General features: G+C 28.0%; 3 protein-coding genes across 7 annotated transcripts in view; 1 reads left to right on the forward strand and 2 right to left on the reverse strand.

Annotated features, from left to right (window-relative positions):
- Positions 1 to 1,471: 1,471 nt before the first annotated feature.
- Positions 1,472 to 6,227, reverse strand: LOC132948921 (diphosphomevalonate decarboxylase-like). Of its 2 annotated transcripts, XM_061019616.1 has the most exons (10): positions 5,548 to 6,220; positions 5,408 to 5,478; positions 4,880 to 4,947; positions 3,505 to 3,554; positions 3,065 to 3,196; positions 2,791 to 2,993; positions 2,354 to 2,476; positions 2,124 to 2,294; positions 1,894 to 2,046; positions 1,472 to 1,825 (listed from the first exon to the last, which is right to left on the reverse strand). In XM_061019616.1, exons 1-10 carry the CDS (start codon positions 5,600 to 5,602, stop codon positions 1,691 to 1,693), a joined length of 1,161 nt encoding a protein of 386 aa, XP_060875599.1. In that variant the 5' UTR covers positions 5,603 to 6,220; the 3' UTR covers positions 1,472 to 1,690. The 2 variants fall into 2 exon arrangements, with proteins under 2 accessions (XP_060875599.1, XP_060875600.1); XM_061019617.1 differs by lacking the exon at positions 2,354 to 2,476 and having other exon boundaries at positions 5,548 to 6,227.
- Positions 6,228 to 6,431: 204 nt separating this feature from the next.
- Positions 6,432 to 13,942, forward strand: LOC132948920 (RING finger and SPRY domain-containing protein 1-like). The gene is made up of 11 exons (XM_061019615.1): positions 6,432 to 7,266; positions 10,899 to 11,064; positions 11,163 to 11,342; positions 11,418 to 11,484; positions 11,546 to 11,686; positions 11,753 to 11,868; positions 11,932 to 12,075; positions 12,134 to 12,357; positions 12,421 to 12,576; positions 12,634 to 12,747; positions 13,585 to 13,942. The coding sequence occupies exons 1-11, from the start codon at positions 7,079 to 7,081 to the stop codon at positions 13,700 to 13,702; spliced, it is 1,614 nt and encodes a 537-aa protein (XP_060875598.1). The 5' UTR covers positions 6,432 to 7,078; the 3' UTR covers positions 13,703 to 13,942.
- A 152-nt stretch (positions 13,943 to 14,094) lies between these two features.
- The window catches only part of LOC132948917 (serine/threonine-protein phosphatase 4 regulatory subunit 1-like), a 29,432-nt gene continuing 20,445 nt past the window's right edge, over positions 14,095 to 23,081 (reverse strand). For all 4 annotated transcript variants that reach the window (XM_061019611.1, XM_061019614.1, XM_061019612.1 and 1 more), the window contains 8 exons: positions 20,570 to 20,671; positions 18,347 to 18,455; positions 18,200 to 18,287; positions 17,853 to 18,136; positions 17,631 to 17,792; positions 14,908 to 15,129; positions 14,565 to 14,841; positions 14,095 to 14,497 (listed from right to left, as the gene is read on the reverse strand). In XM_061019611.1, the coding sequence (XP_060875594.1) occupies positions 14,364 to 14,497; positions 14,565 to 14,841; positions 14,908 to 15,129; positions 17,631 to 17,792; positions 17,853 to 18,136; positions 18,200 to 18,287; positions 18,347 to 18,455; positions 20,570 to 20,671 (1,378 nt within the window). In that variant the 3' untranslated portion in view covers positions 14,095 to 14,363. The remainder of the gene's footprint in view (positions 14,498 to 14,564; positions 14,842 to 14,907; positions 15,130 to 17,630; positions 17,793 to 17,852; positions 18,137 to 18,199; positions 18,288 to 18,346; positions 18,456 to 20,569; positions 20,672 to 23,081) is intronic.

Genomic DNA, 23,081 nt, shown 5'->3' on the forward strand with positions numbered 1-23,081 from the left:
AAATAATAATAGGGACATGAAATTTTGACTGAATGTTTATAATTGCATTTCCTATACACCATAACATTTTCTAAATATTTTGAGTTGTTTACGGACATTGTCAATTTCCATTTTTTTTAGTTTTTTTTTCTATAAATATTAATAAAATTTCATATGTTGAGTAAAAAAGCTTGAAAATTTAATAGAAGGCTCCTAGATTATTGTTTTAAGGCAGATGAAAGAAATTAAAAATCCTTAGTCACAGTTTTTATTTATAAGCATTTAAAGTTCAAATTTTGACAGAATACGGAAAAATCACGAAAATCAGTAAATTATTTTGAGTTGAGAATTCATAAAAAAATTTTTTTTTAAATCTAAGATTTGAAAATGTAATATAAGATTACTCATAAGTTTGTCTACTTTTATCAAAAAAAAATGTCAACAAGAAACTGAAATTAAATTTTATGAGCATCTGAAATTTATATTTTTACAACATTTGATATTGATTCAATTTCTCATGTAACAGTTTTCTTATTTTATTGTAATTAAAAAAAGAATGACTGCAGATACTTGAAAATTTCACTGAATGTTTATATTAGCGCTTTCTATACACCATAAAATTTTGAAAATATGTTGACTCTTTTTGAGCTGTTTACAGACATTGTCAGTTTTCAATTTTTTTTTCTATAAATATCAATAAAATTTTATCTGTTGGGTAAAAAAGTGTGAAAATTCAATATAAGGCTCCTGACATATCGTTCTAATAGCACTTGAAAAATATTAAAAATACATAAGCACAAATTTTTTTTATAAGCATTTAAAGTTCAAATTTTAACAACATTTATCAAATTTATAATTTAATAATTATTTTGTAGTTAAAAATGTTTAACTTTTATGGCTAAGTATTGAATATTTGAAACAAGGCTCCACGTAAATAGGTTATATATAAATTACTTTATTCACAATATCATCAAATATACTTGGTAATATCATAGGCTGACTGACCGTTTTTGCTCAGAATCGTTTTTCTTATACAATGATATTATATCATTGAATTCAAATTTAACACCATCCATTACAGTGACCCACTTGTAACCTACTGTACAGCAGAGCGACATCCACTTATCCACCTTTTTATTATTAATTGAACATGTTTGCAACACCACTTTTCCTATTGTAAATTGTAAGGTGGTTCTGCCAGTAGAGTGCATATTACAAGATAGCTGCCATACACGTATTCTGATACATACCAACGTGAATTAGTATTATAATATTAGTAAGTAGTCCTATATCAATGAACCGGAAGAACACAATCCATCAACTTCAATAACACACTATAAAAAATTAGACTTTAACAATTTTCATCGAACATAAACCCTTTGCAAAGAACTATACTTCCAGGCGTATAAGCTGGTGGTTTGATACACGCATCAAATGAATGTAAATGTAACCTCAGAGCAAAAGGTTATTTTTGTAAAAATATAATACTATATGAACGTAAATAAACTATATTATACTTTATTTTCTTTCATTTTGGGCTCTTGCCCATTTAAATTACATAGATTTAAATATTCAACTCCAATAATAAACCAATAAATTAGATATATATATAAAAAATAAAACTATAGTTACAACATTTTTAAAACAAATAAGTATTTTCTGAAATAGGCATACAACAATAAATTAACTAAAAAATGTCTCGATTACAGATTTAATTGTTTGATTTCAGAGTACCGTCATTGTTTAATAAATGGTCATTAACACATTTTGGACCACTACCTAATTTAGTGACCATGATATACTTCAATAGATCCTTATCATTGGGTTTAAATCCATATGGTTTTATCTGAAGAAAATAACAGAATCACAATTACAAAATTCATACACACAATTATATTTCATTAAATTACACACTTTAGCAGGCACCGAAGTTTCGATTCCTCGTAAATATGAAGAATTAAGTTGCTGTGATGGGAAAACATTAACTAGTTCTGACATAAACAAACTCAGATCCTTTTGTTGAATAAATAAAAAAGCATTTGGACCAGCATCAAATGTATAAGAAACCTGAAATAGTACAAACCATTAAAGTACACTTATAATAACTTAAAATGTGATAAACGAGGTTAAAAATAGTCATATACTTTAATTTGACCAACAGCTTCATTATAATCATGAATAAAAGATATTATTTCATGTGATACTTGATTCAAATAAACACAAGGGGGATAAGTATCCAAACAAACAGCATGAAATTGGTTACTGTCTCGCATTGTAATTTCAGCAAATTTTTCAAAATTTTTATCTGTTATGGCCTGAAACAAAAATATAGCATTTATACATTTATAATGTAATGTTTCAAAAATAATTATACTTGAATGATTTCTTTTGTTCTTTCAGGTACACACTTTTGAATTCTGTACTTAAGTAATTCACTAGTTTTTACTGATTGTTTCATTCCAACAGTACTACTAGTTTTTTTTTGAGAATCATTCACCTATCCAAAATAATTAGAAATATGAATTACAATTTTTAAAAAGAGCTTAAATATTAGTTATTTTTGCAACATTAATGTAGTGACACTACATTTTGAATCAACGATAAATCATAGAATTAAAAAACTATTCTGTGTCCAGTAAGGTTAAAACTGTTTACTTTACCACTACATTTGATTTTATATCAATTTAATTTAAAAGTATTCAAGAAAAATTATTTAAAAGCATAGTTGAATTAATATGTTTCACTCAGAAAGTATAACAACAATATTGTAAATGCAACATAGTTAAATTATTAGACATAAACCTATTTTACCACCAGTATGATAATTCTCATTTCTGGCCAGTGTGTTTCGGCAGCAATTTGAACTGCAGTTGAATCTGAACCTAGGTCATCAAGACCAGCTTTCCAATGAACAAATCCTCCATAAATACTTCTACATGCACTTCCACTACCTTGTCTTGCTATAGATGGTAAATCTTCGTCAACCAAACCAAAAGCATTAGCTAATGTATATACTGTTAAAAAATATTTAAAATAATTTAACATATTTAAAAATTCAGTTGTTGATTTTTGAAAATGTACAAACCAAGACAAGCATAACCAGCTGCCGATGAAGCTAGTCCTGCTGCAGTAGGGAAATTATTTTCAGAACAGATCCTTATATTCCATTTTGCTTCTTGACTATTTTCGCCTTTACGTATTCTGATTAAATTTCTTACTGAAAAAAGAAAACATTAACTTTGCATCTTATTTTTCATAAATGCCTAGAAAACTATTAATAATTTTTGTGATTTCAAATAATATTCCATATTATTATTTGTAGTTGAAATAAAATTTATAAACTAAAAATTTACAGTTTCTATAAAAATATAGTACTTCCATTACGGTAATGTTTTAATTTAAAAAAAATAAATTATAGTCTTACAAGCAAACAATATGAATTATTATAAAAATATGGATTAATTTTATAAACTAAAAATACTTTTCAATTCTGTTTCAATTAATGTTAATAAAATACAGTCTTACTTAGATCAAAGCACTTTTTCAAACGTTCGTTTGTTTCGATGGACATAATCCTGTAATTTTATTATCATTTAGTCAATGATTAAACATACATAATATAATATTTTATTAAACTGTACATAATAACTTATATTATTAAATAAATAATATAGTTGTTTGAAGTATTTCAACTTCATATCATGTTTTGATAAATTATTATTTTTATATTTTGAGATTTTCATAATCTCAATTGAATTTAGATATGAAAAATGCAACAGCTGTACACTTAATAATTCTAATTATATAAATTACAAATATGAACAATTGAAGTTTATGCATTATAAATAATTAATAAATATAATTACAAGTGTCATATTTTTAAAAATCAATTCAATAGAATAATTAATAATAAAAATAAAAAATATATATATTTATATACATATTAAATGTTTCCCATAATTAACTAAATATATACAACCATTGATTATAAATGCATACAATGATACAATTAATGATTAAATATCAACTATTAATTACAATTTTGTAGTACTTTTTAATAGAAGAAAATAATATAACCCATACCTCATACATTATTAAATTACATCAATTAAATGATTTTTTTAGTTTCACATAATTATTTATATTTATTTAGATATAAATATAACAGTACAATGTACAAATATATTATATAATGTATTTAATATTTATTATTCAATAACTGCATATCATGAAATATTAATGAAATAGACACATGTAAATTAATGCAAATATTTGAATAAAATATATTATTTTAAATTATATAAGGTAGATAAAATTGTTCATAATAATCAATCACATCATTAATATATTATTTAACCTGAATACAATTATTAATGAAGTTAGTTAATGTTATGGGAAGTGTAAAGAAATATTGTTTCAACTAAATTATTTTATAATAAAAAAGGTATATTATATTTGATAGGTAGTTAAAATAATTGCATTCAGTGCTGAAAAAATAAATCTAGTTTATGGACTAGAAATATTTATTATTATAAATACCTAACCTACAGTTCAGTTTAGTTAATATTTTAGTAGTCGAATATATTATAGTTAATGGAATACTGAATAATAACACAAAAGCAGTACAAAAGCAAAATAATACTTTATTGTTATGATAATCATATTTCATATTTTAATATAATCAACCACATTATATTTTAAGTAAATAAAGTAATATAATAGTCAAAGGGAATCTCTATCAATAGGCTAAGTATATCTTTCTAGTAAATCTATAGACAAGTAGCGGATTGATGTTATTTTAAGGATCCATTGTTATTCAACATGACTAGTTCGCTGGCCTTAATTTAGAAACTAGTACAAACAGATTATAGAAAATTCATAAAATACTTGAGTCACTTACTGCCCATTTAGCCAAACACTGTCTTCATCTATCAACGGTCCTGCAAGAACAGATGTCTTGGCGTGCATCTATAAAAAAAAGTTACGATATAATAGCCTATTCTACCTCATATGAAGTAAAACTATTTTGAAAGTAGGGCCCACATCTTCTTTCTTGATGTATATTTAAATATTACAGACAAAACTATGTTCACAAATTTTACACAAGATTTTGATATAATTTATGATAATATTAAAACTTAAAGGTATTTTCAAACTGCAGATAAATATTTTCTTAATAAGTACACATTTTTTTAATATTGGTAAATTATTATTTTGGTCCTTGGTCAAATATTCAAATTGTTCGTTATAAAAATATAATGTACTATATCATTATGTCTATAGATAAAGGTTGGTATGATAATTTAAAACATTTTTTTGAAGGGCTCAATAAATCTGGAAAAAGAATGTTCTTTTGCTTTTAAGGGATTTTTAAGTGATCACATATAACTGTATTATACACAGGTACAAGTGTTAAGTATAAACTCACTTGATCGCAGTCCAAAGTCAGACTGACCGAATCGTTTAGAGGCAATATCAAATGTTCGTCTCTTTTGCCCCCTGAAAATAGAAAATAAAAAATTTAATATTCTAGATTGAAGGACACGAGGGGAAAACGCGGGAACTCACAGTATTTAATGGTGGCTATGTTGACGGGTGCCACGCACGTCACGACCTTATCCATGACAATTTGAACGGAATGAAAACCTATGACGATGAGTCGCCTCTGTGGCGTTCAGTGAAGTAAAGAAGACGTTAAGAAAATTTGTAAGTTATCGTGAACAGTGAGAGCACGCCACGTTGCTGTTCGTTCGGAACGTAGTGTTAGATGACAGCGCGACAACTAAGTAACAACTAACGGTCGAGCACGTCGGTCCGCTCGTACTTATACTAGGAAGTTCGAGTACGGAGACCGATAGGCGGCGGAGAGGTGTTGGACTCGTCAGTGTTGGGTGATAGTAGTTAGTAGTTACTAACTAGAACCAATAACTGGCAATAACTATGTAAACTGTAAAGTGAGGCAGCGAGTGGTAAGCGCCGCCCGTCGTCACTCACTCACTCATTCCAATTCTCCATCGTCCTCACTCCATACTCGTCGCGTTTGCGCTTTCGGTAGTCCCGCTCCCGGACTGGTCATACTCACTAATCCACACTCCGCTTTACGGGGACGATCGGGCGGCGAAAAACTCTGAGGCATGCGGACCACGACTATATTCATATCTATATTCTATAGCCGTGCTGCGGACCAATGTCCGAAGGCAGGCCGGTCTCGGCGATTGACCTTGCCGAACTGCCGAAACACACGCCACATGGTGTGGAGTGTAAGCCCACGATTTATTATCACCGAGTAAATACTAAATACCCTTTGTTTACGTCACCTTCACACCGTGTAGACAGTGTGTACGACGTCCCATAGATATTTATTATTTAATATTATATATATCTATGCGCCGTCCGGATGGCTGATGATAAATTGATAACATCAGCTCCAGCTGAAAATCTGAAAGTATTTTTTTTTACTAGGAAGTTTTTTTCTACTATTATTATTATTTTTTAACGATGAATCACTAATCGTATTTGTTTATTTGTTATATGATATACTTGTCTATGACAGTATGTAACGTACAAAACATTAAACAATTATCTCGATACATGGTGCGTAATGTTGTACTATATACATACGCACACGAACATACAATATTACACGTAAACCAGATACACACACGCACACGCGCCGCGATTTATCGTTTTCCGCATTTAATAATATGTATTTTTATTGTTGTTGACGTAAATAATATTGAACACGCACACACGAGCGGGCGGGAGCGCGCGCGGTCGGTCGGCACTCTGCAGCGTTAATGGCGCACTCGACTCGAGTCGGTTCCAACGGAGTTAATAATGTTTTTCGACTTGAACCGAGGCAATCGCTGCTCGTTGCACGAGAATCGACTTCAATAATATTTTGATCATCGACAACCGACGCAGTGTACCACACTGCCACTGTGCCGAGCGCCGTAGTCCGGAGATCGTCCACACGACTACCCGACGGTCGAACAATAATAACTGACGATTTAGCAACAATAATAAAAGTGACGATTTTTTGGATTTAATTTTGCGTATCCCTCCTACCACCGTTGTTGTAATTGTCATCGCTGTTTTCATGGGTGCGTTCCACTGTAAATCGTGTCAGAACGGCGAGAATGTGACGAACATGTTCAGTCAGGATGGTGGTGAACGGAGACGGTTTATATTTGGCAGGCGTCGTAGCCGCAGTGGTTCGGTCAGACAGACCGATTCGCTTGTGCTTCAGACATTGAGCATCATCAAGAATTTGGGACTTATTGAGAAGTAAGCAATTCCGATGCAAGATAGGTTTGTGTTAAGCAATTATGTGTGAGACGTATTTATTACAATAACCATTTCATCACTGAATAATGTTCCTTTTATTTTCTTACAGTAGACTTCCTAATTATACTATACTTGTACCTATTCACGTTCTTTAAGTATATATTTATTGAAAAATCCTGAAAACCCATTAATCAATTTGAATAGTTAGGTAGGTACCTTATTTTATAAAGTACCTATTGGCAACGTATTCATTATCTTAATCTGTCCAACAATTTGATAATTTTTATAATTCTAACAATATCAAGAAATTGAACTACAGTAAATTTAATAAAGTAATTCTGTAGGTAGGTAATAAATTATCAGATGTAGAGGTACCTATAGGTATAATATAAATTAATTTAACCATACGTATTCTAATCCAGATGAAACTGAAGCCACGATAATCATAGTATGACAGCCCTAATAATATATTTATTTTATTTCATACTAATTAACCTATAAAATAAATTTTAATTACCTGCTATATAATTATAACTGTACCTACAGTGTATAGTAAGGGTAATTACTAGATAATTTATATTATGTTATTAAATTTTATTTTGTTACATCAATAAGAATATATACTTCAACAAATAATTTATTATAAACCCATTCTTATGATTCAACAAAATAGGAGAATATAAAAACACAGAATGATTTTAATATATCATGTTTATCAAAAAGGTTTTATTATTTACTAGACTTTTACTATTTTTTAATAAAAAAAACACACTGAAAAACATGCTCAGATCTCCTTTTTGATATTTCTGGTCAGCCCAGTGGCATGGTCGTGTGTGGTGGCTAAGTCATAATTTTTAGAAAAATGTCTGTATTATATGTTATTTTTTGTAATTTTATTTATAACAATACAATTTTTTAGAAATGCAGTCTTATGAGGGGGCCGCGGTCCCTAACCCCCCTAGATCTTCCATGTAGTTCAGCTGAACTTAAAAATATTGTAGTAGGTACATGCCTAATTTTATTAAAATAATATTCTATAAAATCAAAAAATGGTTGTACATTTATATCAACTACAAATAATCCAATAAAATAAATTGTATCCATTCTTCATTTGAAATTTTATAAAACCTATAAGATAAGGTACTTGAAAAACACACTTATCAATTATAATATTATATTGTATAAGATGCCCTGTGATAACCACAAGTTTTTCTCTAGGATTTAATAAAAAATAATTAATAGTTCCCCATTTTTTTTTTATAAAGTTAACCTTTTAACCTTTTTCATTTAATTTTTTTTATGCAATAATATTCTCAATGAATACATCTGTAATACCTTATTTATTATACCTTATTTTATTCCAATAGCTTGCTATTCATTTTGACATTTTGTAATCATTACAATTACAGAATATATTTTAATTGAACTTAATACCCTATTATATTCCCAAATTAACAAAAAATATGTTTCGGTTCATCAAAATAGTTATAAAGAAATGTTGATTTTAGTAGTGTTTTGATTTTCATTTTATTCACTAAGGCTTTGTGGAATTGGTTTAATTGTTTTATAATTATTCTAGGCAATCATTTTATTACAAATATGAAAATTTAAATGTATAAATTGATTAATAGTTATTACACTTTTTATTTATCTAATTATTACTATTAATACATGTTTTAATTGTTTAAAGTAAATTTATAATAACAATTTTAGCAGACTTAAATATATATTAGATCAAATACATACTGAGTATTTCATTAATATTCTGAGTTAGGTACTTAGGTATGATTAACATTTTACTGTGGGAATGTAGGATAATAGTTTGTTTACTAGCTACAAAACAATTAATTTGTTTATTAAAATCACACTTCATGGAATTTAACAAGATTAAAAATAAATCTCTTTCTAAATGTATACAAAATGATTTGTACATTTAAATTATTATTTTATAATATTTAACCTTAGATTGTTCTCTGAATATAATAAATATGTGCTTTATTTTGTTACATGGATAAGTGTTTTTCATGAAGTTCAAACATTAATTATATCTACTATCTAAAATGTATTTCTAATTACGGTAAATAATGTCTTGATAAGTATATAATAATTTGAATTATTTGAAGAAATCAAATTTTATGTTAGAAAAATGTTGATTTAGTTAGTTCCAAGAGCTGCAAATCAAAGTTGACAATATTACAGTGGTTACTGCTTAAATCAGGTTGACTATTTCTACTCCAGAGTACTCCTAGAAGTCGAGTAGCTTTCCTCCGAAGTTTGTCGTTACCTCAAGACTTACACAAGATGGTTTAACATAACAAATCGAGGGGTGTTTTTGATTTTAATTGGCTAAGCGAATGACTGGCGCGTCCTTTGTATAACATTTGTATAATTATTCAGATTTCATAATACAACTAAAATTAATTTATCAAAATTACCACAGCTTTCCATGATTTTTTTATGTTAAAATGTCAAAACATATTTTATATTTATTTACTTCTAACTATTACCATAGAATAATAGTATAATAATAATTATTGTATTGGTATTTATTATCAGTTGATAAAAAAAATATCTGCAATTCGGGATAGGCGTTTTTGATTGCATTTGGTTGGAGACCACACTACATTTTTTTGGGAAAAAAAAATTGGTAAAATACACGGTAAAATGTTTTACCTTGTAATTTTATAGCACGCCTATCTCTAAATACTATCACTAATATGTACTGATTTCCAATGCAAAATTGTTCTCAACGTTTTTAAATGTTAAACTATTTACCTCGTAGCACAGTAGATATCAAACACTTTACTTCTTTTATGAATTATTCAAAATCATTAATTAATCCCAACTAGGGTGCCCACCTCTCCAGGTTTTTCCCGGATACTCCAGTTTTACTTAAAAAAACTACAAGGACGGGTATATAAACTTTTTCTTGCATTTAATTATCTACCTTTTCATCTCATAACTCATAAGTATAGATGTATTAGAATGTATAGGCATGGTGTCTAGGCTACGGCCTACTTAGACATTTTGGTGATGACTTTCCTTTTTGATTATTGGGCCTGCCTCCGGGTCTGCCATCTTTCAAAGGTGGTAGCCCTAACCCCAACCCAACTTTTTGTGAATCTGTTACTATCTTTGAAAAACTTGTTTTAAATAATCAGTTGTCCTAACAGCAAATTTGCATCGTATAACCAAATGAAAATATGTTGTAGTCCAAATAAAAAACTTTTCTTAGACAATTCAAAGACCTAAATTATTAAAACTGCATTTGCCTAATCTTTGCTTCTATTTAATAAGCTTTCAGACTATCCAATTAGGATAGTGACCGAGTGCAACTAGTATAAATAATAAATATAAATAGATTCATATTTTAAAGAAAAAAACAACTATGTTCTATAAAAAGGGGGCTCTACAGAGATATTTATTATTCACAACTAAGTAGATTTTGCATATCTCAAAATTATTAATTTTTTTTTACAATAAAGTTTTTCAGAGCAGAAAAGTTATTCAAACTTGAGTTAAATCAATTCTAGTTTTTTTTAAATGAATCTAAAATTTGATCAAATTTATACTATTAACACGCCTATTATGGTTTAATTATTAGCATAATTTAACCATATTTTATTTTACAGTGGTACTGAAGCCCCAGAAGCATTGCGAAAGTTACATTGGGTTGCAGACGATGGCGATGGTTGGATTCAAGTGGTATTGTCTATGATTCATGTCATTCCCCTTGATGATCCACTAAGTCCAGCTCTTATAACTGTTATTCTTGACGATTGCCCTCTACCCGATAAAGTAAAAATAATTATTACATTTTTAAAATTATATTTAATAATATATTAATTTTGTTTAAGATTACATAATCAATGTTAAATTTAAATTTTTTATTTTAGGACACTGTAATGAAACTATCACAAATGTTAGATTTGTCAAATAAAACTCCTAAACGTAAAACAGTTGACCAACATCGTAACATTTGTGTAATATTAGGTATACTCGCTGACAAGTTACCTGGACCTTTAAGTATTGCTTTATTAACTAAAGATACATTGACTTATCTTTTTAATAACATGGTTAGTAATACACTCAAACAATGATATCAGATGTATATTGAAAAAACTTTAAAATATCCAATAAAATTTTTCTAGGATTTGCAAGTACATCCATCAATTATACTATTTTCATTAATTGCACTTGAAAAATTCGCACAAATAAGTAAGTGTTCTGTTTTAATTTGTTGTTACTGTCATTTATAAATGTACCTTTTAATTTTTAGGAGAAAACAGATTTACAATTGAAACTTTTATGAAGACTGGCCCTTTGGCCATGTTGTCAATATTTGAAAGATTGACAGGTTCCGATCAACCATTTTATGCTCAAGTTGGGTTTTGCGCTGAATGGCTACTAGATAACATATGTAATACACTGATTTAGTGTTATATTAATTTTAATGAAATAATATTTGATTTTGATTTTCAATTAGTTGTGGACGATCAAAGGACATCATCATATTTAAATATTTCAATGGAAGGTGTGAATGCCATATTAAATCAAGAAGATGCTAGCGAGTATCTAAAACTGGGTCCTTCTGGTTTAGAAGTATAAGATATATTCTAAATAACCATATATTTCTTAAACAACCTCATATATTTTTTTAACTAGGCTAGATGTGATGCTTGTAGTTTTGAAAGTGTCCGCTGTACATTCCAAATTGACAAAGGCACTTGGTACTACGAAGTAACGATATTAACATCTGGTGTCATGCAAATTGGATGGTCAACTAGAAATTCAAAATTTGTTAATCATGTAAATATTTACATTTTATCACATGTTTTATTGAATTAATATAAATAAATCATTTTAGGAAGGATATGGCATAGGTGATGATGAATATTCTGTAGCCTATGATGGCTGTAGGCAACTAGTTTGGCATGGTGCTCGATGTACAAGTTGTGTATCTGGAAGGCCATGGCGAGAAGGAGACACAATTGGTTGCTTATTACAAGTAGAAAAACCATCTCCAACTGCAACGTTCTACCTAAATGGTCAAATTGTAGCTTTTAATGATAAAATATTTCAATATGCCAAGTATGAAGTAGCTTTTTTCTATATTATTTGAATCTTAAAAAAGTTTGAATTCTACAAATATAGGACAGAGTTTTTTGCTGCAGCTAGTTTTATGACATTCCAACAAAGTCGTTTCAACTTTGGTAGCAAGCCATTCAAATATCCCCCAAAAGGCGTAAAGTTTAGTATCATGAATGACCATGGAAAATTGGATGCAAAAGAAAAAACAATCTTACCAAAGTAAGTATTTAAATAAAAAAAAAATGATGTGTGAAATAAAGTTGTTTTTTTTTTTAGACAAATGAGACTGGGCTTATTAGGTTTGTTGGGCAAGCAGACAGCTGATGAAGATTCATGTACAATTTGTTTTGATCATAAAGCTGATGTAATGTTATATCCTTGTAAACACGAGTAAGTAATTTACAATAAAATCCTAAAAATATTACCTTCAGGTTAATTTCTTTTAATGGATTACTTATAATCATTATTAATTAGGAAAACGATTTAAATTTTGTAAACATTTTGATATACTTACACATTTCTTGTCCATTTGAATTTAAAATTTAACTATTCAATATTATTTACTGTGCATACCGAGTCCTGAACAGCCATAGTTTAAAATGCTCATAACTTGCTTTAATATAAAAATAATACAAGACAATTAAATATCAATATCACTGCTGTAGCCTATATTTTTCTTAATATTCGGGTAAGATTTAAAACTAAAAATATTAATCAAAGAAAAATGTTTTTATAAAATGTACAACCATCTAGATACTTATACTGATCCCCTAATTAAAAATTTGACATCCAATAATACAATAGTATCTTAAATGCAAAGCGTAACTGTTTTCATCATAAATTGTGTTATATTTTATTACTTTTAGCCTATATTCTTAATGTTTGAAATAACTTCAATCATATATTGCATCATATCTTTACACTGTTGAGTCAGATTTTGCCAGCTGCATATATTTAGTTACAGGTATTATATTGTTTCAGGCCACTTTAAGTAGGTCTAAATTTCTATGATAATTTTTGAATAGGGCAGTTTTAGTTGGTTTATGCAGATCTCTATTGCATATATCAACAGTTAAAAAAATTGTTATACTGCAGTACATCAGTATAATTTGAATATAATGGTTGAAGTAATATTCATATTCTGTATCATTAGAAAAATATGACAACAGTCTTAATTCATTAAGTTTAACAAATTATTTGTATGCATTCTTCTATTGTTTGTTTCAGAGGTTATTGTGAAAACTGTGCACAGCAGCTAACACTTTGTCCAGTTTGTCGTCAATTAATCGACAGGTTTCAGGAAAGCATTCCTACAACAGCCACACCTATAGTCCTAGTCAGTTAGTCGTGATGTGATCTCTTCCATTTTTTACAAATTATTATATACGGTTATGTACATTTATATAGGATGGCACCCCTTGTTTTCCTATTTTCTCATTCAACTAATACAGGGACATAGGAAAACAAAGTGGTTACCTCTGTATATCTATACATATTATATTCTTTTATATTGTAAGTCTTTATAAACTTTGTGTATATTTAACAAATGTCTTAAAAATTAAATTCTTTCAAACATTGAATCAAATATATTCTTCTTTATTTTAAGTTTCCAATTTTTGGCTCTGGAATCCAAAGAATTTATCATTTGGTTGACCATAACTTTTCATATATTTTGAGTAATATGTAACTATAAGTAAAAGGGAAAAACCATTTAGTAGGAACATAGATTGGCTAATAATAAAAACATTAAAATATTATATTGCAAAAATAAAATGTTATTCATATGAATAAATATATATATATATATATATATCTCAATTAATATTATAATAATAATAACAATAAAAATAATAATAAATATTTTTTATAAATAATAATCATATTAAGTTTATTTTCATATGCATTAATGTTGGCACAGCCATTTTTGGATAAAATTTATTGTGAATAACTGTTGTTGTAAAATTAAAAAGTATATAAAAGAAATCGCATATGTAAATTAATACAAACTAATTGGCACTTATACCAAAGCCCCGGTTGCTATCAGCAAAGTAACGAACATCCCGGTCTTCATCTCTTCTTAATCTTGTCAAGGTTTCAGTAAGTACATTATGTTGAGGATTTTGTAAATCCATAAACACCGCTATAATAAATATATATGTATAAATATAATATTAGTTTGCCAACTACATTGCTATTTGTACACTTACAGTTGTTAGCAACTTGTGTATATAGAGTCTTGGCTACCATTAATCGAACATTTGGTACACGGTCAGAACCCAAGTTTAGCAAACATGGCATTAATTCATTATTGAAATCTATCGTAGATAGACACCGGTCACCGTAGTTCAATATGTAAGAGCATATTTGGGCAAACATTTGTCGTCTACTCCACAAGTCTGCTCGTCCAAAACGTGTAACTAGTTCATTCAACATCAATCGTTTTAGACTAAGATTTTTATTAAGTACCACCAATAATTCAGGAACCTAGCAAGTAGTAACACAAACATAGTTAATTCAGTCTCAGTTTAAGTAACAATTATTTATAATTACCAGTGATAATGCAGACTGACGCACAGATGATATTCTGTCCATGAGTAAGGACAAACACACTTCATGTATATGATGATACATATCAAGCGGTGTAAATAAGTGTAAAGACTCTGCTAATTGTTCGCAGAAATTTTGTCTGAAACGCCAGTTCCATTCATAATCAGTTTTCAAAAAACGGCACATCATAGGCGCCAAATCACTACGCACAGTCACCGATAACATCTAATATAATATAATATAATATAATATAATATTAATAATTTTAATATTTTTCTAAGTAGTTATTGAGAGAATTTTGGTAAATTATTATCATTACCTTGTGCCTAATTAAAGTTTAACTACTCATATTGTATAATATTTAAAATAATTTTGACATGGTTAACTCGCATCTTTTAACATTATATTAACTATAGTTTCAATAAACTTATTTAAAATTTATCAACAGTATAATCAGATTAAATTAGGTTGAGGTTCATCACTGAGGTATCAGATGAAACACGGACCATAAGTTTTTCATCATATTATAAATAAAATATTTTAATAACTTAATAGAATTGTAAACATGACCTTTTTAAAAATATTTCACTCAGAAATAGTATAGAAGAAAAAATTTAATGGTATCAGATATGCAAGGACCATACATTTTACGTCTAATTAAAAAGATATTTTATTCTAAATCAATTTTTTCTTCACAAAATATTGCGTTAAATTGTATTAATTTATATCAAATCAGATATAATTTATGTTAAAGTTCATCACTCAGGTATCAGATGAAACACGGACCATAAGCTTTTCATCATAGTAAAAATTAAATATAAGAATTGTGACTGAGTAAATAGTAAGAACTTTTAGCTTTTTAGGTATTAACCTCAGATATTGTTTGGAAAAAATTCATCACTGTGGTATCAGATGAAACACGGACCATACATTTTTCATCATATTATAAAGATATTTTGGTGTATAAATATTAAATAGTGTTAAAAATTATTAAAATAAAATTTATATTAAATCAGATATCATTTAGGTTAAAGCTCATCACTCAGGTATCAGATGAAACACGGACCATAAGCTTTTCATCATAGTAAAAATTAAATATAAGAATTGTGACTGAGTAAAATAGTAAGAACTTTTAGCTTTTTATGTATTAACCTCAGATATTGTTTGGAAAAAATTCATCACTGTGGTATCAGATGAAACACGGACCATACATTTTTCATCATATTATAAAGATATTTTGGTGTATAAATATTATTAAATTAAAATTTATATTAAATCAGATATCATTTAGGTTAAAGCTCATCACTCAGGTATCAGATGAAACACGGACCATACATTTTTCATCATATTATAAAGATATTTTGGTGTATAAATATTAAATAGTGTTAAAAATTATTAAATTAAAATTTATATTAAATCAGATATCATTTAGGTTAAAGCTCATCACTCAGGTATCAGATGAAACACGGACCATAAGCTTTTCATCATAGTAAAAATTAAATATAAGAATTGTGACTGAGAAAATAGAAAGAACTTTTAGCTTTTTATGTATCAACCTCAGATATTGTTTGGAAAAAATTCATCACTGTGGTATCAGATGAAACACGGACCATACATTTTTCATCATATTATAAAGATATTTTGGTGTATAAATATTAAAGTGTTAAAAATTATTAAATTAAAATTTACATTAAATCAGATATAATTTAGGTTAAGCTCATCACTCAGGTATCAGATGAAACACGGACCATAAACTTTTCATCATATTTAAAATGTGATATTTGAATTTTCAATAGAATAGTGTAAGAATAACGATATAAAGTTAATATAATATACTATACATAGTACATACAGTGATCCATTTAAGTATCAACGCTGATTATCAACTTTTGAGGAAATGTTATTATAAAGGAAATTTAAAAAAAAATTGTAGAAACACTATTTTGTACAATTTATAATCATTTTTACATTTTTAAATGATGATTAAAGATTCTTTAATCTATATTCCAAGGATGAATATTTTCCAGTGTTTAGAATGTTTAGATACATAAAAGGGGAAAGGTAGGAGAGTAATAACTGAGCTGTATAGTAGATGTCTAGACTCTAGAGTACCTCGTCATTGAATAAGTCACTATAATGTATGTTAGATTAGGTTAGGTCAGGATAAATCATTACATACAAAAAACAATTTTGAGCAAAATTATTCTGTCAACCTATATACTAAGAATATTTAATGCAGTACTTAACACCCGAATCATTAAATCGAATTTATGGTGCTGGATGAATTTGGGTATTCAAACACCAGGATAAAAAATTTAAAACGTTCAGGTTTTAAGAACCATTGTTATTTGGATTAATATTGGTTAATACGGGTGTTCAGTAGTCTTGAAAGTATTTTTTAAGGTTTAAATGTTTTTTAGGGAGCGTAATACACCGCGTTGTCTGCAACAGCAAAAAACGCCGTTCGGCTTGCGTTTTCCCCCCGTCGCGTATAGCTGCTCTGGTTTAAACCAATGCGTTTTTAATTTGACGGAAAACGCGGCGGAATACACTGTGTATAGCCCCGGCCTAACACAGCTCAATTAAGCTTAAAAATACTGATAACCAGTGAGGCAGTACACAAAACTTCAAATACACATTTAAGTGTTAAAAAATATTGTTTGGTGATGGACATCAAATTGTGTAAAACAACTAATTATCCAACCTACATTCCAACATTATTTTACCTTCAGAAAAGCAGCAAAATTGTCTATAGCACCAGATCGTACTTCATCTAAATCCAATACAAGAGACTCAAATATTGGTAAGAGATCTCTGGATGTAGCTTCTTCACCAATATAAATAGCCAATTTATGTATATAAGATGCAGCCTTTCTTCTAACTTTCCACTAAAAAATAAAATAAATATTATGATTTGAAATTACTTAACAAATTTTCAAGCAACATACAGATCTGTGTGAAGCTAAAACATAGTAAGTATGTCGGAGCAATGGCCAGTGAGTAGGACCTATAGTAACAAGCACTGCGGGTAACATACATGCACATTGAGATGCAAGATCACTGTCATCAAATGCACCAGCCATGTCAGCATAATGATCAAGCAATAATGCAGGTACAACAAGATCAGGACCATTAAGTTCAGTAGCTGAAGGTTTAGAATCTCCATTACCTTCTTCTAAAATCGGTTTTACTTCAAACTCAGATTTTTTCATTTCAGTGCAATTTAAATTAGCTAAAAAATATATCATTTAAAAAAAATAGAGTTTCAACAGTTCAGAAATATAATGCAACTTACAATTGTTATTCATTGGCACATACCATAACTTATTTGGTATCATGGTTTGAAGTCGTTCAACTTCAGATTCCCTATCATCACAATCATTCTGCAAGTAAAAATAAGTTTAGCATAAGTATTGAATAACCAGAAAAAATTAGTATTTACTTCAAAACTAAAAGATGATTTTGTATCACAGATGGGTTCTCTCCAATAAGCAAAAGTGCTATATAATTCTTCAGATTCAGTCTTAACATTATAATCAGCAACCCAAAATCTAAAAGATAAATTAATGTATAAGATATATTATATTAGTAAAAATTAAATTACCACCAAATATTTCGTTATTAATTCACTTTTTGTAGATTAAGTAATTATGAATAATATTAATTTAGTATTTAAATATAAGCCTGTTAGAAAACTTGCATTAATTAAGAGGATGTGCTACTACCTGCATGTGTTGTCTTCATCTTACAAATGTACAGCATAGCTAAAAACTGTTTTGGGCGTAACAACTTTACTACTTCTCTATTTATAGTAGATTTACCAAAATTTCACAACGCATAGGGAAAAACTTTGTCTGTAACTTAGTGTTTTAATTTTTTGGATAACTTAAATTCAATTAAAGTTATCAGTTTGAGAAGATTAGGTTTTGTTTTAAAGTTCTTCCCTACGCATTGTGGAATTTGACAATTCTGCTATAAATACAAAGAATTAAGTTGTTATGTGCAAAACAGTTTTTGGCTATGAAAATTCATAACTAAGAAATTAAATATAATAATAATAAATTGTCTTCAATATAATTTTAATATATCGATATGGTTTCAATTCACCTTTTATGGATAAAAAGGAATTGTGAATAATAACGATTCAATGTTTAGTATAAGCCTATTAGAAAACTTGCACTACCTAATAATTAAGGTACCAAGACAAGCAAAAGGCTAAAATGCATAATTAAGAAATTATATATAATAAAAATAAATTTTCTTCAATATAATTTTAATATATCGATATGGTTTCAATTCACCTTTCATGGATAAAAAGTAATTGTGAATAATAACGATTCAATGTTTAGTATAAGCCTATTAGAAAACTTGCACTACCTAATAATTAAGGTACCAAGACAAGCAAAAAGGCTAAAATGCATAATTAAGAAATTAAATATAATAAAAATAAATTTTCTTCAATATAATTTTAATATATCGATATGGTTTCAATTCACCTTTTATGGATAAAAAGGAATTGTGAATAATAACGATTCAATGTTTAGTATAAGCCTATTAGAAAACTTGCACTACCTAATAATTAAGGTACCAAGACAAGCAAAAGGCTAAAATGCATAATTAAGAAATTATATATAATAAAAATAAATTTTCTTCAATATAATTTTAATATATCGATATGGTTTCAATTCACTTTTCATGGATAAAAAGTAATTGTGAATAATAACGATTCAATGTTTAGTATAAGCCTATTAGAAAACTTGCACTACCTAATAATTAAGGTACCAAGACAAGCAAAAAGGCTAAAATGCATAATTAAGAAATTATATATAATAAAAATAAATTTTCTTCAATATAATTTTAATATATCGATATGGTTTCAATTCACCTTTCATGGATAAAAAGTAATTGTGAATAATAACGATTCAATGTTTAGTATAAGCCTATTAGAAAACTTGCACTACCTAATAATTAAGGTACCAAGACAAGCAAAAAGGCTAAAATGCATAATTAAGAAATTAAATATAATAAAAATAAATTTTCTTCAATATAATTTTAATATATCGATATGGTTTCAATTCACCTTTCATGGATAAAAAGTAATTGTGAATAATAACGATTCAATGTTTAGTATAAGCCTATAAGAAAACTTGCACTACTTATAATTAAGGTACCAAGACAAGCAAAAAGGCTAAAATACATAATTAAGTACTTAAATATATTATTCACTACGCCAGGAGAGAACATGTGCTGCGGCCGGTCAGAAGCCCCCTTTTCCCACTTTGTGCTGTGACGGTATCAATTAAAATATATTTAAATATTAAAGCATTGAACATTTCCGAACATACCAGACATTAATGAGCCATTGACATTGAGTGTTTTGGTCATGTCATGGCAATGTTCTCTCCTGGCGCAGAGTATAGGTAGAATATTATTCTCTTTAAATACAATATAATTACAATTCATTGTTTTCATTGATAAAAGGTAATTGAGAGTTAATATTTTGTAAAAATTAGAAGACACACATTCCCCAAACTAAGTGTAAATAGTAACTTGCATAAAAAAAAAAGATGTTAAACCATGTTTAGAGTATTTTGGACTACTGTAAATATCAAAAAGATACTTTTATTAACATGCTAAATAAAATGTCAAGACCTTAATATATTACTTATTATCATTTTTCATCGTAGTTTCATTTGACCAGGGTTTTTCTCGATCCATTAACAATTCTGTAGCCTTAAAATATTCTTGACTTGTTTGACATTTCATACTGGAAATTTATAAAATATTAGAAATATTATACAATGAGAAAAAAATATTTAACAGTTAAAAATTTAGGCTTAACGAAACAGGCAGTGAATAGAATATACAAACTATGCAATGTATAGTTAGTTTGAATATTTATTACAATTTAATCCTAGCAGAATAAAAATGTAGGTATCTTATGAAATATTATTAAATAGATTTCTGTGATTTGTGAAAGCATTCAAGCCAAAATTAAAATTATCATTTGATTTTATATAATAAAAATGATTTAGTGAAGAAATAAAATAATAGTTAAAACTTAGAACACAGAATGACAGAAAATAAAACATGCTGGATAAATGTTTAATTCTATACTCTATTCAGAATGAGAACAGACCACCATTGAATATTGCAACTGAGCTTTTTGAGTTGCCAAGCCCTAGCAGTCGGTTCATTAATAAGCCAGTAATGATTATATAGGATCATGTACCATTACCCATCCTGCTGCCGTGACAGTAGCTAAAGGTGACTGTTACAGATAGGGCAAACATGTTGGGCTTTAGTGGGGATAGATGAGTGAGCAACAACTAGTTTTTGTCCGTTGTCTGATCTCTTATTATTCTGAATAGACTATAATTGTTAGTTATGTTAATATAACATCATAATATGAACTAATAATATCAGTGTGCTTCAAACATTTATTTTATACAATATTACACAATGTATTTAACTAAATATGTGTATTTAACCCCAACCTAGACCAAGAACTCTCCCTACCCTCATCCCTTGTCCTATCAATTAACAATAATGGTCAGAAAAATTATATGTTCTCAAACCCTGAATTAAGCAAATGCGGACACAAACATTTAAGGTTGAAATAACATTTGATACCATACAACATTATAATTTATAGATAAATAAGATAAAGAATAAGATAAAAGATGGATAAATAATTTATTGGACAGAAAATAAAAATAATTTTTAATTGAACAAATTATTAAGTATTATGATATTACATAAGTTATTTAATTTAAAAACTAATTAAAATGACTTAACATTTTGTAACACCTTTTAGTCTTCATAGTTTAAAAGTCAATACGTTTAACATCAACATATCATACAATGTTAGGTAAAATAAATTTACCCAAGTCAAAGTTGCATACTGAGCACTTCCAATATGGTATTATTAATTTTAGATTTACTCACTGTCAATTTTACAATGCTGTCTACCATTTATATATATACCATCTTCAATAACTTAAATATTATATACGGACAACATTCAATCATAAGTATGACCAAAATTTAAATATTAAAATGGTTAGATAAGTAATATAAGCCGTGCACATCAGTTAAGACCAGAAATATGTGTACAGTAAATATTGCTTATGGCTTATACATTAGAAAAAGGATATTGAACTGTGCTGATTTCAGTTGTTCTAAAAGTGTCACTTCTACCAGAATTCACTCCAAACAGAAGTGATGTTGTTTTTACGTGATCCCATAGGACATTAATTGGTTTTTTACTATCAACAAATGGTAAAACTTTTGAAAATAAATTATATAACATTATTTTGTGTGAAATTACTAATAACATAGTTGTTAAATAATTATCTATACAATAAAAAACCTAAAAATAAAGTTATAACTCTTATTAAAAATACATCCATCACTTTGAGGAAATATTGTTTTAAAAAATATTATATAATATTTATTCATACGTCTTACCAAAAAGTTAATAAAAACTAAGAATATCCTATGTTGTATATTTAAAAGCTCCCATAATTACAATTTGGAATATCTTCAGGTAAATGACAATAAATTTGAACCAGTTTTTTATCCTAGCCCCCTGTGTTTCCCAAATCATTTCCCAAATGCCCAAGGGGTTTATATTAGACATACTATCATGGGAAGAGAACATATTATTTTCACAACCGGCAATCATAGTTGTATAGCATATTATGTCGGGTCTGTAATAGGTTCTCGCTTACAAGTAGGGGTAGGGGTAGGGGTATACACACAATATATATTTTTAACATATTTATGAATATAAGTAAAAGGAATTTAGGTTACTAAGTGACTTAATTGTGCACAGTTGAATATGAATAGGTATATTTTAATGTCTGAATAGAATAGATAAAACGTAAATAGTTTAGAATATAATAACAAAAATTAATTCATTGTATATTTCTATAAATTGTATTGTAATCTATTAAAAACTAAAATTATTATCCAACCACTCCATGCATACTCAATACATACCTGAAACATATTCCATATATGAAGTGGTTATAACCAACGAGTAGTTGAATCAGATGAATTTGGATAATTAACCATCACTATGTTTCAGATGAAACATGGACCATGGATAACACCATTCATCATATTCAAAATTATAATTTACTAACAGTATTGTTATAATGTACTGAAAACCA

Source organism: Metopolophium dirhodum, chromosome 7, assembly GCF_019925205.1.
Source record: "Metopolophium dirhodum isolate CAU chromosome 7, ASM1992520v1, whole genome shotgun sequence".
Classification (NCBI taxonomy): domain Eukaryota; kingdom Metazoa; phylum Arthropoda; class Insecta; order Hemiptera; family Aphididae; genus Metopolophium; species Metopolophium dirhodum.